This window comes from Rhipicephalus microplus, chromosome 10 (assembly GCF_043290135.1).
Source record: "Rhipicephalus microplus isolate Deutch F79 chromosome 10, USDA_Rmic, whole genome shotgun sequence".
NCBI classification, from domain to species: Eukaryota; Metazoa; Arthropoda; class Arachnida; order Ixodida; family Ixodidae; genus Rhipicephalus; species Rhipicephalus microplus.
This window is the reverse complement of record NC_134709.1, coordinates 42,548,798-42,560,210: the sequence shown is the minus strand read 5'-3', so window position 1 is coordinate 42,560,210 and position 11,413 is coordinate 42,548,798. Positions and strand designations below refer to the sequence as shown.

Below are 11,413 nucleotides of genomic sequence, written 5' to 3'. Positions count from 1 at the left end.
AAGTTATTGTTTTTGTAGCTTAACTTTACGTATATAAAAAATTGAAATTAAATAATAATCCTATATTACAGCGTAAATTTTACAATATCGAGCGTTGTACGAGAACAACTCTGTCTCAAGGGGGAAGTCTTGTCGACTGACGCGGCTTTGTCCCGTATTTTATATTTCTTACGTTAATTTTCTGTTTACGCTTAGTGAGCGCAAAACAGCAGCAACGGCCAAGGCAGCATTGCGGGGCACCGTGAGGCATCAGACAAGCGAATGCGCCTCATCGGCGGCGGCGCAGAGTCGTTCCGCCTTCGAATTCGCTGTTGAGACGGGATACGTGTGTGGCGCCCGACAGGCTGAACGGCGCGCGTGAGCATGGATTCAAACGGCAAGGCCGCGACGCCGAAGAAAGACAGCGGCGTCCCGCATAGTGGCTCTCAGCCGGTCACACCGAAAGCTGGAACAACGTCGACGACTGACGGACGTGAGTTTGAAACCCCCCCCACAACTCCGCGAAACAGTTCTTGACAGGTCGGCGGTGCCGTGCGTTGGTTTAGTCCCCCGGGGGGTTTCGCGTTGTGGCGCATTTTTGACCGGTTATTTCGTTCCGCCAGCCGAGGTGAGTGGGGGGGATGGAACGGGTAGTTTACTGATTAGCTTAGCCGGCGATTCGTGGCAAGCTATCGCAACCTGCACGCGAGATGCCCCGAGCGCGATTTCGAGTGTTGGGAACTTTTTACGCGCTTAATTGCGACAGGATGTCATGGCACGTCGCGAACGTGTGTGTCTCGCCGGTCGTCTTTTTCGGGGACTGGTTGTGTCGATTGACGAGCGCTGCGTGCTAGCTGTCGTTGCGCAAACAAATTGCGGCATTTGGGTCGTTTTAACCTGTTCCACGGCGATTATGCTCAGCTGGCATTTATCGGGCACGCGCGACATTGAAAGGTGCGGTAAGTACAGAGCGCGTGCTGCAGACCTTTGCGTTTTTTTTGGCGCGCCGCACCTTCGCCCCTGGGAGATTGGGACTTATCGGCAGTAGGGGAAAACAACTCTTATTTCTTCTAGTCTAGTTACAGGTGTCGATAAAACCGAGGCACGTGGTACCAGCTGCTACTTTCGAACTTAGTTTCAACGGCTGCCGGTTCTTCCTATAGCTAAAGCTTTTTTTTTTTTGGTTCAGTTATGTTCGAAATACATATGGCAACTCATCCTGGGTATAGCCAATTTCCCAGTTCAATTAAGTCCGCGCGATCCACCAGGAACGTTGTGGTGTGGGTTTCGTGTCGTACCACATGCGTCAGTAGGTTCTTGTCATTCGCTATGTCAGTCACGTAGCAGCGTAGTGAACGCGAGGCGACTCTTTTTCGGCTTTTGGTAGTTTTTTTCCCGTTCTCGTTAGGCGGTTTAATCACGTTTGAAAGCTTTACTGCGCATCTTGTTGCTTGTAAATTCGTTCCTCCCAAGGCACACTCTTAAAGACTTGGAGGTCTGCTCAGTGGCCTCCTTGTCGAAGCCTTGTGGGAGCACATTGAAAGGCCTGTGTGTGTAGGGAGGTTAGCTTCACACTTTGGCTGCCTCCCAAGGGTAAAGCAGGCACACTGCATGTTATGTAGGGCAGCGAGTGCCAGTGGTATGGGGCTCTTACAGGCCAGTTCAAAATAATGAGGGGATCAGAAACTGTATAGTCAGATACAACTTTCGAAATGGGCTGACTGGGTTAGTTGGTTGTGCATACTTGAAGTTAACAGTAAATTCGTTCATTTGTGACGATACTGTGTTAGCGTGGCTTCCCTTGAATGAATGCATAGAGCATGGTATCGTTCCAGTTAGGATATATTAAAAAAAAAACATAGAATCAGTTTTGTTAGCTCGATCTTGTTTGCCCTCATGCTCATGTAAAAGCTATCTGGAAGGCCTGCCTTTGAAGTATAAAAAATGAATTTTTGATGAAGAGTCTTTCCCCATTTTCGCTAGGCATTTTAATTGCATTTGAAAGCTTTACTGCACATCTGGTTACTCATAAATTCGTTAGTAGTATATGACGAAATTCCCTGTATTTAGCGTAGGTCAGTATTCACAGTGGCTTCTCTTGATTGATTGCAGAGAGCATGGCATCATTTGCAATGACCAGCACGCTGTCTCCTGAGGCCCCTGTATTCGTTCCGCGGCACTTCAAAGTTCCTGTACCAGAACCCCAACCGACGTCGCCGGTGAGCCCCCGGTTTTCTTTTGCACGGTTTTACAATACTTCTAAACGTATTTCTAAACATCACCAGCAGCCGAGTGTTGCGCCTAGAGCAAAATGGGTGAAATCATTACATTCTGCCAGTGCAAACATATAGGGCTGGAACTTCAAGAAAAATACAGGTGAAGAGCTGCACTGCGTGTGATGGAACAAACCAAAATAACAGAGAGGCATGAAAATTGATAATTGCTGGGGTTTTGCATCCCGAAACTTCAATATGATAATGAGGTACATCATAATGGCCGCAGCCATTATGATGTAACCACCATAACCACCAGATCCCCCCCCCCCCCGAGGCCGGTCATAGGCATGAAAATTAAGAGACTGGAAGAGAGCAGAGGGGATCGCAAACAGATGAAGTGGACATTATCGTTAATTATTATATTATTTATTCATACTGTCAGCCAAAGGCCATTACAAGGTGGAGCAACGAAGCACACTTGACGCATTGTTCAAGACGCAAGCACTACACTGTGAAATCTGGACAGGCAACACATCTGGCAGATTGAAACAAACCTACACCATACAGATCATACAAATCATAATCAAGAAAAAAGACAAATGTAACCAAAAGTACAACACGCAAATCAACTCAAGTTTTATGTGGTAGTGACCAACGATGAGCATAGAGTAACATAATTGCAAGCACTACACTCAAACACCGCGCTCCTTAAAGAGGCACTAAAGGGGGAAAAAACGCAGTTTCTTATATTATTAGGTTACCCTTTCAGAATTCCAAAATCACCATGTTGGCTGTAAGAAGATGCTTGGTAGGAAAGAACCACACAAAGAGAAAACGCGAGTGGTGATACCAACACTTCCTACACTGAATTTTGTGATGTCATCCCGCTGCGGTTGTCCAGTGGCTAAGATACTCGGCTGGTGACCCGCAGGTTGCAGGATCGAATCTCTGCTGCGGCGTCTGCATTTTCGATGGAGGCGAAAATGCCATAGGCCTGTGTACTCAGATTTGGGTGTACGTTAAAAGAACCCCAGGTGGTCGAAATTTCTGGTGCCCTTCACTACGGCGTTTCTCATAATCATAGGGTGGTTCTTGTTAAACCTCACATTGATCATCAATCGAATTTCATGTCATAGATTTTGACAGTCTACTAGGCTGTATCTAGGTCCCAATCAATGAAAGGGACGTACATTGTCCTCTGAAAGGGTTAAAGACTTACCATTCCAAGTTTAAGCTAATTTCATTGAGCCTATGGCACCAATTATGAAAAATATGCTTTGAAGTCTGTTACGCGACGTGTGGAGATTTATACATGAAATTTAAGAATGAAACATTGCCCTTGATTATCGCCTTCATTAATAAACCAATGAGGGTGAAAACAGCATTAGCATTGTTAGAGTTCACTTTATCAATCTAAACGAATTCACCATTTCACTCTAGTGTCCCTTTAGAGGTGGGGGTGGGGGGGGGAAGGCATGGTGGTCAGATTATGTGTTCCCTTGCTTGAGTAGATTGCTCGACTGTGCAGAGTGCTGCTTACTATTTATTAGACAATGAAGCAAAGAATCGGCAAAGCAAACTAAATGTGGCAGTATATAACTACTGCTTGACTTAGTGTAAGTGGTGCTGAAATGGTGAGTCAAATCAGTAATTCGCTTAGTGGGTTCCTGTGACCACTTGAGTCACCTGCAAGTCCCCTTGCAAGTCGGGGTACCGAAGTACTTGTGGACGCACTAATGTTGGTGTCAGTATGTTAGCCTCTTGCTTGTGAAACGACGTATTTCACCATAAGGCACGAAGTTAAGTGGGAGTAACATTGTACGTTCTCAACTCGTGTAGAAGTACACATAAGAGCAATTTTAGTGTTGTTGTTCAGGCCCGAAAGTTGAAATGACATAAGGTTAACGGATGATCCATCACAATATACCTTCTGCGATGGGGTTCTGCATAGTGCGCGCACGTAATTGTACGAAGGCTCACCCGCTATTGCTCACCATAATAGGACGGCACTGTTTGTTGCTTTGTAGCTCAAGTTGCTTTCGAAAACCACAAAGCTATGGATACGCATGCTTATTCCTATGTCCACGTCAGAGGTCCTTACAGGGATGGTAAGTGCTGCAGTTGCAAGATCTTCGCAGAAAGGTAGATTACTTGTGCAGTACAAGGCATGTATTGCACAGAGAGGCAATGTCCTGCTTCTAGCATGAAAGGGAATACAAATTTTGGTGCAGTTTTTAGTACAACCAGCAGCTACTAGTCTCTCTGCAAGTGCTTGTTATAAAAATTGTCACTATAGTCGGTTACATTAGGAAAAAAGAAGTCGGATATGACCACCGCCATCATTGTTCCTCTCGGAGAGAATTTGTATGAATTCTGCATCCTATGGTGCTTGCTCATTTTTATGACATTAAAGGGGCACTAAAGTTAAATAACGATTTATGCCAGAGTTAAAGCTCAATGTATGACAACATCTAAAACGACAATATTATCAATAGCAGTGCCCCATTTACCGAAAAATTAAGGTAAATGCATGACAACACATGCGCCACAACTAGGGCATTCGTAAAATGATCCCGATGACGTCACACATACCACCTACAATTAATCACTATTAATTGAGCTAGCTGCACTAAATAAAGAACCTTCCGTGTATGAATAGACATAATAAAATGTTGCTTGTTCTTTTCTGTTTGATTCATGGAAAAAAGAACCGCTGGATGTTGCTATGGGGAATGGTATGAGTGGTTCAAAAGTTCAATTTTAACCTGGTTAAAGTATACAGGTTGTGTCATCTAGGGGGTTGTGTCATCTAGCACATCTGCCATTGCGGAGGCCATGGCAGGAAATTGTTCAAAAGCCATTGGTACTGGTGTGTGGCTCCCGCTACTTTCTTTCTGCTGCTACTGGTGTCGGCGGCTGCGCAATAAGGCGAGGCAACGTTGTGCATGGCAACAATAATGTGAAACGTTCTACTTGAGGTGGGTTATTTCAAGTGCGCTAACCTGATGCGGAACACTAAAATGTGATCTTATTTCAAAACAAGCGCTTCTTTGGCACAAAAGTGACACTACGATATTCCTGGACAGCTATTTCAACAATAAATATCGACTTAATAGTTGCCTTTAGTGTCCCTTTCATTCGTGTCGCCAGTTTTAGCTCGGAAACTTGGATGCCCTGGTGAACTTTGCCAGGAATTCTGGCATCTCTGCTCAGCTTTTCAGAGTTGAACTGTGGGCCTCTTCGGAAGTTTTTGGTTGGAATTGTGTACTGCAATCACAATGAGTTTACCAAAAACATCTTTTGTTAAATGGGAAAAAGAGACTAATTTAGTACCTGCTTTTATAGCAACTTTGTGCAAGTTACGTTGTCCTTGTCCATTACTTTTCTCTCTCTCATCTTTTACCGTTATCTTCTCAAAAATAATTTTGTGTGTGCTTTTCTTTTTTTTTAGCCTTCGCGGGATTCTACTCGATATGCAATCGTTGAATTGATGACCTTCATCGAAGACGTAACCCTTTGCCCTGGCGAGTTTGACTCGAAGATAGGGGAGCTCACGAGAGCATTGGGTAGCGTCACAGATGCCGACGGTCTCACTCAAGTCGTTGACACAATCTTTCAACAGGTGAGCTTTGCTTGCTGAGCTGTTTCTTGAATTTCGTGACAACTTACGATAGACGCTTGTTGAGGTCCATTTGAATCTAGCTCGTTGGTCATAATGAAACTCTCTACACAACAATAATAAAACAGCAATTATGTTCGAATTGTAATGACAGAATTAATGCCTAGTGTTTGTAGGGTTGTGCAACAATGCCTTGCCTCTTTAGATCAGGTCACGCATTTAACTCGTGTCGCAATTTGGGTTCTCAAATTTTACGGGCCCGAGCTACAAAGTGGGTACGAGTCATGACATAAAGAGGGGAACTTCGTGTTCATTTTGACGGCTTTGGTTTTTTGGCCACACCGCCCTTGTTCACGCAAAGGTTTGTCCGTGCATTCTGGTAAGTGTCAACTTCAGTGTTCGATTAAACTGAAAAAGGGGAACACCCGTGCTTGCAAGAAAAGTTGGTCACATTGAGGTGGCTGTGTTCTGAAACAAGTGTATTGTGTCTTCATACTGACATTGGGCATAATTATGAAGCAAAAAGCAACAGTTGCAATGTCAAAAGTACTTCTATACATGCCCTGTGAAACAATCATTCAAAGAAGGAAAACCAAGTGGAAAATAAATAAAAAAAGAAGTAATGTGCATAATAAAATTTCGTCCTGCTGCTGGTAGGAGGTGTATTGACAAAAACCTGGCTGATCCCTCTTTCTAGGAATCAGTATAACACAAACGTGAAATGTCTTTTCACAGAGGTAGTTGAGCATTTATTGTGCATTGTTTTGCCACAAGGGTAAAGGAATGAATGCTACAGCAACAAATTAAGAAGTCACGCAAAAACGACAAGCAGCTCGAAACTCGCAGCACGTACCTAAAGCAGAAAGCATGCACGAAATGAGCATAGACAGGCCATGCGCGGACTAACAACTCTCACAGCTCGACACTTGAAGCGTGCTATTCAAACAGAAAGACGTGCGAAACGAGCGCACATACATGGGACAAGCGTGAACAACTGTGCCAGTTCTTACTTTTTCGTGTGTGAGCAGCATGCTCCTTTTGTAAATGTGGCCGCAGCAAGTGAAATGATCTTCGTGCTCTCCTGAATCACGAGTCTGATAGGCGTGCGTACAGGAGAGACCACGCCCTGTGGAGGCGGCGCTCATCGAAACGCTAGAAGCAACGACATTTAGACCGCCCCCAACGTGAGATCTTTGCGCCACTTCGCTAGTGATGACAAAATTGCGCTGAAGTTTCAGAGCTATGATGACCGCCAAATGATATATTCAATGTTCTCTTGGTGCTGCATATTCAGTGTGGCAATATGGTGTATATAAACAGCTTGCCGTTAACAAACTTTGCAACGTACGCTCCGTGGTCTAGTAGTTAGCGGCGTGTGCTGCGGATTGAGAGGTTGCTAGTGCGACGCCCCGCGACAGAACTTCCCCTTCTCGTTTTTTGTCTTTGCAGTCTGTTAGTGTATATTTTAGAATGTCATATGCGTGATGGAAATGCATCAGCGGAGCTGTGGTAGACTATGGCATAAAACACTCTCGTGTTAAAACTTTGCAATAATTTATCTTTTAGTTTGCCCGCTCCCACCCTCATTTCACTTGTATTTCCTCAAGCAATTGTATATTTATTGTCTCATATATTTGTCCCTAATAAACAAAAAGTGAGCCCGCTAATTTTTTTTATCATTTCACTTGTTACGAGCCAGCTACTGCACTTTCGATTCGTTTAGCGCTTCCTTGGAGTTCTTTTGAACTTGCCATAGTTTGAACTTGCTCCTCTAATCGCTTCTGCCCCATACATCCAGCAGATTAGTAACTTCTATGGTCTGTATCTTTTGGCTAGAGGTCATTGTCACTGGATTTCAGCACCACCTGTTGTCTCTCTTTTTTTTGTTTGTTTAGCTGTTTGGGCTCCCCATGATGCTGTCAAACGTGAAGCCTGCCTTGTAATTGCACTGGACTGGTGTGCATGTAGAAAATTGTGACCGAAAATGCTTAATTCATTGAAGCCCAGACACTTATGTAGGGGTTCGCAGTTTACATGATTAAATACGGTAATGCTTCTGATGACGTCAAGACCATTAAGAAGCAGTAAAAGTGTCGTCTTACGATAGCTTGACGATGTACTATTGTGGCCGCTTCCTGACGTTCTACACAGGGTGTCAAGGAGCCAAACTTTCGGTATAGCGGGGCTCGGCTCTGCAATCATCTGGGCAGCAACCTCAGCGTTCGAGGCCTTGACAACGGTCACTTCACAAACCTGCTTCTTGACCGGTGAGTCGTCTGCGTCTGCCATTCATCGGAACAATATATTCTGCAGTGCTTGTTCCCAACTGTCATCGTAAAGAGCAAAGGAAGGAACTATGGTACAGACGAAAGGTAAAACGAGCTACAAATGCGCAGCTAAGCTTGCGGCGAGTTCATGATAAGCTAACCTAACTTTATGCTAATGGTGCTTCACTACTACCACCCTTGAAGATGGCCCCTAATCCATCTCTGAAAATTTTTTAAACGCATGTGTTGAGTTCCGTGTGCCATCATGATCAACAATTTTAAACGCAGCAGCGCTGCATGCCATGGGTGCACTACAAAATGGAAGAACGATCCTGTACTCTATGGGCCTTTGGGTATCCTCAGAGTTGGGCATGATGTCGCCGACAGAATCTGGTAGCAGCAGAACAAACCTGTTTGCCTACCTCCAGGTACGCACACTGCCTGCCCATGCATCTCTATGCAAAAAGGAACACTGGGCCAAGAAGAGAGACAAGGAAATGAACAGAGTGGGACAAATGAACGAGTGAAACAAGCAATGGTCACTTTTGACTCATCAGACGCACTTAACTCTTGATATCATGGCATTATTTTGAAAAAGTCTTGGGCCACGCGTTTGTTACGGACTTGTGCACAGCTGCAACACCACAACTAAGTTGAGACCTCCGGGTGATTTAGGGCCTCTTTAAATGATACTTCAATCTTAGCCAGCTCCTGTTTTGCATATCAGCAGCTGACAAATCAGTTGAATGATTGTTGAGTTCTTGTGAGATAATGCCTCGCCTTCTTCACATGTCAAGTTAAAAGAGTGAGCAGCTACTGCAGTTAAACTGAAGCGAAGGAATGATAGCCTGCATGCGCTTTAGAGTTGGATGTCCACCTAACAGTCGTAACAAACGTTGGTTGTTTTGGTTGGGTACAATCGGGACGTTTCTAAAGCTTGTCATAAGAAGCCAAACGGGTCATTGGCTGGCAGCATGTGAATAAAGAAGCACGACAACAGCATTCACTTTATCACCAACTCAAACAAGCTCTTCGAATAACTTACTCAAGCTTCGCATTGGATGTGCACATAATTACTCAGCTCGGAGATGTACTGTCGTATCTTGGCCAAGTCGCGAATCTCGCTGACCTATTTGTTCCGGAGCTTACTTCGCTGCAGAATCAGACGGGCTCGGGTGTTTTTCTTTTACAAGTACTTTTTTTTCACCAACTGAATGAGCTCGGGAACCATGAGAATTCACCGATCAGCCCGAGGCCATGGATTCGATTTCGGGACACGAGGACCGCACTTTCGTGGAGACATAACGCAAAATCACGCATTATGAGGTGTAGGTGTGCGTGTCAGATATACCGAAGCGACCGAATTGTTTTGGAGGCCTCAGTTGCAGTGCTTCTTCTACAGTGCTACAGTCGCAGGGCTGCTTTGTCATGTTGGAACTCTACGGGTGAACCGCTCCTTGTCTATGTGTGGGCATTAGAATCTTCCTTACAAGAACAAGCGTGGGGAAAGCCCAATATAAATGGTCCTCCTAATGTAAAATTACGAGAAGATATAAACAGGTAAATCAATCAAAAATAAATTAAAAAATTTAAACAGACGACATTCCCTCGAGATTCGGAATGGATGACCTCCGCGCTCCGTTTGATACGTCAAGTCCAATACTGCAAATGGCTATGCATGGAATTCAATCAGTAAAGTGTGTAAGGCTGTGCATCTCATGTTTTGGCGTTTGCTTCTCCTGAGCATTACAGAAACATATTTTTGGAGGTCACGATTCGAAAACAGAGATGCTAAGAAATTTAGAACAACCTATTTATGACTGTATGAATTACAGGGTTTGTTTATTTGTTACTTGCTCTAAAAGTGTAAATAAAAAAATTAAGAAATTGCAGTATGGACAGTAAAATCATCGAAACATCTCCTGGTATGAACACATCTGCTGCTAGAAGTCTCGCTAGCTTCTATTGTGTTGCACTTGATGTATAAAATGGACTAAAGATTAGGATTACAATACTGCAGCTGTTAATCTACGGATGGCTGCATTGACGGGCCAAATAGACAAATTCTCAGAATTTCCCACATGCAGGCCAGGGCGTTGGCACGCATGATACGTTTTTGTGTCATTAGAGATGCACAGCCTCCTTCAGCTCCACGCTGTGCCTTCGTCTAGTAGCACAAAAGTTTGCGCTGTAATTCGCCAGTTTACACCGCGGACGATAGGTAGCACGCTATCGCAAACTCGTGGTTATGCTAGGGAATTGCAACACGCTTCACCAATGAAGGCCACCCTAACGTCTTTCTCTTTGTTGGCTTTGTTTTCTAGGTGCCATTCAGAATGTTTGAAGCGGAATGACCTCGCGTCTGGTGACATGGGCGACAACTATTTGAGGGGACTCCTGCTCTTCATAGCTGAGCTCTTCTCACAGATGATGGTTAGTAGTAGCTTCCTCAGTTGACCCTTCACAGCTGTGAAAGAAGTTAAACATTGCAGGCATTTAGTTTGTGCGCTTCTATGTTGCATTTCCACGTGGACGCCACGTGGTAATGAAATGATGCCGTAGCAGTTTTTTTAGCTTATAAACTATGTTAAATCTGTGGCACCATATTTAGAATGAAGAGTAGTACAGGTACTAGCAAACAGTATGAAAGCCAGTGATGTCGCATTAGTTCAGTGCGGCGAGTTCACTGTAAAGCTGCCATTTTCTTCTTGCCTTTTTCTGGGCTACTGAGCGCCCTGTTACAATGAGCTCAGCGTTTTTGTTATTCCGAAAGGTTAGTCTGCAGATGTAAACGAAATCACCTTTTTCCCTTCAGTGTTCGCTTAACTCTCCCTCCTGGCAGTGCACATCTTTGGCGGTCGCACCAATGTGGCGATGTATTTTTCAGTTCCTTCGGGATGACTACTCCTACAAGGTCAAGCACATAGCCGGCTGCATCCCAAACATGATGCACACCCTCTTGCAGGCACCGACAAAGGACAATGTCAAGTGCACCATCCAAGTACTGAAGGTGAGGGGCAAAGCTGCGTGACATCAGTGTCGTGAAAAAACAAATGCGCGATGGTAACCACAGACAAACGTGCCGGTATGATTTATCATTGACAAAAAGCCTTATCCCAATAGGCACGAGTGTGGAGTGGCACCACTTTAAGCGTATTGCACGGTTCTAATAGGAGACTACCTGAACGTGTTGGACTGCCGATCGCTGCCGCCTCTGTGTGCGAGGCCATAATCAAGCAAGCACCACGTTTGCAGAAATGAAACCAGCTGTCTAACATGGAAGCTCTGCTGTATTGGCGCTATCGCACCAAGTGCACATGTACGGTGCCGCA

At 44.6% G+C, this 11,413-nt stretch overlaps 1 protein-coding gene across 1 annotated transcript in view; it reads left to right on the top strand.

Annotated features, from left to right (window-relative positions):
- The first annotated feature begins 201 nt into the window (after positions 1-201).
- The window catches only part of LOC119181490 (polyadenylate-binding protein-interacting protein 1), a 33,966-nt gene continuing 22,754 nt past the window's right edge, over positions 202-11,413 (top strand). Inside the window, exons 1-6 of the mRNA XM_037432744.2 lie at positions 202-472; positions 2,092-2,198; positions 5,647-5,817; positions 7,966-8,081; positions 10,406-10,514; positions 10,969-11,091. Coding sequence (XP_037288641.1) covers positions 364-472; positions 2,092-2,198; positions 5,647-5,817; positions 7,966-8,081; positions 10,406-10,514; positions 10,969-11,091 — 735 coding nt within the window. The 5' untranslated portion in view covers positions 202-363. The remainder of the gene's footprint in view (positions 473-2,091; positions 2,199-5,646; positions 5,818-7,965; positions 8,082-10,405; positions 10,515-10,968; positions 11,092-11,413) is intronic.